General features: G+C 48.0%; 1 protein-coding gene across 1 annotated transcript in view; it reads left to right on the top strand.

Annotated features, from left to right (window-relative positions):
• Positions 1-558, top strand: part of stk33 (serine/threonine kinase 33) — a gene marked incomplete at its 3' end in the record, with an annotated part of 11,844 nt that extends 11,286 nt beyond the window's left edge. Inside the window, exon 13 of the mRNA XM_080528090.1 lies at positions 331-558. Within this exon, the coding sequence (XP_080384216.1) occupies positions 331-558 (228 nt within the window). The remainder of the gene's footprint in view (positions 1-330) is intronic.
• Positions 559-4,389: the final 3,831 nt, after the last annotated feature.

Below are 4,389 nucleotides of genomic sequence, written 5' to 3'. Positions count from 1 at the left end.
AAAAGGCTTACAATCTGTGTCTCATGGGGGGCCATAGATTACTGAAATGTATTTTTTTTTACATTAAGTCTAAACCTTAACCCTTAACCCTTAACCTGTGAATTTATAGGGTCTGATTCACGGTACTTTTCATCCTGTCGTATTTTTTGTTGTATTTCATCTTTATTGATTTTCAGTCGCCACTAGATGGTGCCAGATCCACCCATGGGGGGCTGATCCAGCCTGTTCTGGGAGCCCTGGTTGGTTAGATGTGGTTATGTGGAGGAGGTGAAGACGGTGTTATGTTGGGCCTTCTGTGTGAGGTGAATAATGAGTCTGTTATCTCTGCAGTCCCATACAGGTGGCAAACGCTGCCGGCAGTCGAGTGCAGCAAAGCAAAGGCTCGCCCCTCAGGACAGGACCGAGGCCCCCCCCACCTCCCCCCAGGGGCCCTCCCCCAGACCCCCGCCAGGCCCCGGGAAGACAGAGACCCACAAACCCCCCACCCCGACTGGCCACAGGACCGGGAGCCGCTCTCCGCGCCCCCCTGCCCCCCCCAGGCCTAAGAAGAGCTCCTAGGCCCCCCCCCCCCAGCAGCAGAGCGCCCGTGCCCAGGCCCAACTCCACCGCATCACCGCGTGCCAAAGGAGAAAACCCCCGTCCGAGGTGTGCCATGGGGGGGTGGCAGGACCGCTAGACTCTCTATGACCTGTTGGCAAATCAGCAGTATTCATTCATTCACCCCCCCCCCCCCGCGCATGCCCCCTCTGTATGAAACCAGCCCTAGACTGACTGACTGACTGACTGAATAGTCTCTTTGTTACACACAGTGATGTTATGTTTATCATGGCATGCCGAGAGAGAGGCTGTAGTTATGAGATTTGGTTTGGCAGGTAAGAGTGTCAGTGTGGCACCACCTTCAACACTTTCAGAGGGGTAGACCAGCATGATGTGGGCACAGGAGGACAAAGAATTGACCTAGCGAAATGTCAGTGATCTAATGTCAGCGATGCACCTAATTCCTATTATCTAAACAGCTCCCTTTGCATCTCGACTGACCTCCATCTTGCAGTATTTTAAAGTCTTGTTATTTTTTTTGCCAACTTCACTCTTTGTATATCTGCATTCTCCACGTCACATTTACACTGTCAATCTCCCAGTAAATTAGAACATTCTCTAATTTAAAAAGTCTGGGAAACTAAAAGAGAGCGCTTGTATCTCTTTTTATTATTATTCCGTCGGGCATAATTAACTATTTATTAGTGGTGTACAGGGTTCTGTAGTTATTTGGTTATTCAATGTTCTGTAAGAGTATACTTTCCTAGTAAAAAAAACTATTTAGACATTTCTACAAAGAAATGTATTTCCTCACAAATGTCATTGATGAATAAAAATGAGCATGTTGCAACGTGTATATATACCTGAAGATCCTTGACAGTCAGAGGAGCCGGAGGTGTGTGTTTCAGGCTTGTCTGCGGTAGTTTGTTTCATTGTGCTGTTCTAAAGAGAGATGGTTGCCAAACATCATGAGATGAAACACTGCTGTTACAGAAGGTTCTTTATTTTCGTGTTCAATAAACAATATGAAATTCAACATTTTATGTTTACTGTAGACTTTTTTTTCGGTCTTTCATGGCTTTTATTCTGTTTTTTCCTCCCTTTCTTTTTTCTGTTCTGACCTCTCAACTCCTAAAGAAAGACGGTTGCCAAACATCATGAGAAGAGTCTGCTGTTACACAAGGTTCATTATTTTCGTGTTCAATAAACAATATGAAACTCAGCAGCGTTGCACATTTTAATGTTTACTGTAAAGACTTTCTGCTCTTTCAAAGCTTTTATTCTTCTAGTTTTCTTTTTTTCTGTTCTGACCTCTCAATTCCTAAACGCTCTTAAAAAAAAGCATTTTACCCACTCCGTGTCACACACACACGCACACACACACAGGGAGGCAGCGGCACACACAGTTTGGTTACGCACCATCAGAATGCAGCAGGGGGATTGGGAGCGAGGGCGACCGCGGCTCTAATCTGGTTTGGGGGACCATTGAAAGCAGCAGGACCGACTGTGAGGGGCTCTGCCATTCAGGCACAGGTCCTCTTCTCTCTGCTGTGGAGAGAATAATCCCCCCAGCGGAGATACAACATTAAAGTAGTCAAGCAGAACCCACAGAGGCTGGATTTCAAATCCACCCATTTACATCTTGAAGTGAATGTGCAGACAGAGAGGCCTTGTGTTGAGCATCGTGTGTGTGTGTGAGAGTGTGTGTGTGTCTCTGTGTGTCTGTGTGTGTCTGTGTGCCTATGTGTGGTGGATGGATTAGCCCCTCTTTGAAGTGAGGCACATGATGCATTCATCTCTTGGGTGATTGGTTCACGGCCTTCAAACTGTCTAAATGGCTTCCTTTATCAAAAGGCTTGCCAGTTGCTTTTGTCCAGGTAGGGATGATGATGCTTCTGCTCTCCCTGTGCTGGGGGCGAGGCGACGTGGCTCTCGGCACTCTCGCAGGGATGAGTGGCTACATCCTGTAACCACACAGGAGGAGAAGAGAAGAAGAAGGTTATGTCGGTTGGGGTGTTATCTTCGGAAAATGTAGGCTCCTCACTCAAAGGGATGAAAACATATTGATCGATTAGGAACGGCCTCGCGCCCTCGTTAAATGTTGCTTTGTCACAATGACTGGTGAAAGCACACACCAGGTGGAGCTGTTAGTGAAGTGGAGAGGCCTGAGGTAATTTCTCGAGTGGGTTTGACAGGTGGACGCCGTGGCTACAAAAGGCTTCGCTATCTAGTTTCATGTGTGAACGCGGCCGTATACACGCGTGATTGATTGAGCCATTAAATAATTATGACGGTGTACGTAACGTGTCAGTGATGACTAAGCGTCGTGTTTTTCGCCGCGTCTCGGTTATTCACTTTAGGGAAAATATCATGTTAAGATGCATGACATTTCAATATGCATAGTGAAAGAATTTATTCTGACACCTCCCCTGATCTGAGGGAGAAAGAGAGAGAAAAAAAAGAAACACAACATTGAAGATAACAATGATTCATTCAGTTTCTAAACCCCTTCCTCCCTCACGACTGGTGATCAGGATTTGCATACGGCCTGTTTAGACAACCTCCTGTATTGCTAATACGTTGTCAGAGGCAGGGATGGGATTTCAACATATGGTCTTCATTTTCGTGTGCCAGACTTTTAATTCATTATAGGGGAGGAGGGGGGGGGAGAAAAAAATCTCCAAATTGAATTGTGCAAGTGGAATGTGACCTGCAGTAAATTATAGGAGAGCATCTGCAGGCCTCGGGGAAGAAGAAATTTAAAGAGATTGAAAAACACGGAGGGAAAAATGGATGATCTGATGTCTTCATATGGTAGCTAGGTCCCCGGGATGACATTCCCAGCGTCGTCCATTTATGTATTAAAAAAGGCAAAGGAACGTACCTCTCTGGGTTTTTTTGGTGGTAAATTCACCTTCCGCAGTTCAAACTTCCATCAGTTTCTAGAGGAGGAGAGGAGGAGGAGAGAGAGAGAGAGGGAGAAAGAGAGAGAGAGAGAAAGGAAGAGGGAGAAGAGAGAGAGTTATAGAGAGAGAGAAAGAGAGAGAGAGTTATAGAGCGAAAGAGAGAGAGGAAGAGAGAGAGGAAGAGAGCGAGTTAGAGACAGAGTAAGAGAGAGAGAGAGGAAGAGAGAGATAGAGTTACAGAGGAGAAGAGAGAGAGAGAGGAAGAGAGAGAGAGAGAGCGAGAGGAAGATGAATGAGAGGAAGAGAGAGAGAGAGAGTGTTAGAGAGAAAGAGAGAGAGAGAGGAAGAGTTACAGAGGAGAAGAGAGAAAGAGAGGGCGAGAGGAAGACAGAGAGAGAGCGAGTGAGTGAGAGAAAGAAAGAGAGGAAGAGAGGAAGATAGAGGGGGAGAGAGCAGAACAGAGCAGAGCACACAGGGTGGTACGGTGGCTAGGTTAGGGGCGTGAGTTGGGGACAAGGCATGGAGGCAAAAGGAAATTAGAAATGCGTTGGGATGGAACCAGGGATGCGCCCTCTAACCCCCCTCTCCAGTGGTGCTACTGACAGATGGGAGCAGGGGGGAGGGAGGGGGGAGGGAGGGAGGGAGGGAGGAGGGGGGAGGGGGGGAGGAGGGTTGGGCGAGTGGTGGGGAGGGATTAAAAACTCTACAGCCTCCTTTTAGGAGCCCTGGAGAGTGTGTGTGTGTCACTCTGGCAAGGTGGGGTGCGGAGATGGCACCTGTGGTGAGGCTCTTGGGGGGGCGAGAGGGTGGAGGGGGGGGGGGCGCAGAGGAGGGGGGGGGTTCAGGACCGCTAATGTCAAAGGAGGCAAGGAAGGTTGCAGCCCACCCTCTGTTAGATCCACTTTTATTCACTGCCAGAGATGAGGGTGTGTGTGTGTGTGAGGGA

Source organism: Nansenia antarctica (genome assembly GCF_963989245.1).
Source record: "Nansenia antarctica genome assembly, chromosome: 4".
Taxonomy (NCBI): Eukaryota; Metazoa; Chordata; class Actinopteri; order Argentiniformes; family Microstomatidae; genus Nansenia; species Nansenia antarctica.
The sequence above is the reverse complement of the archived record's forward strand: the minus strand, read 5'-3'. Positions and strand labels throughout refer to the sequence as shown.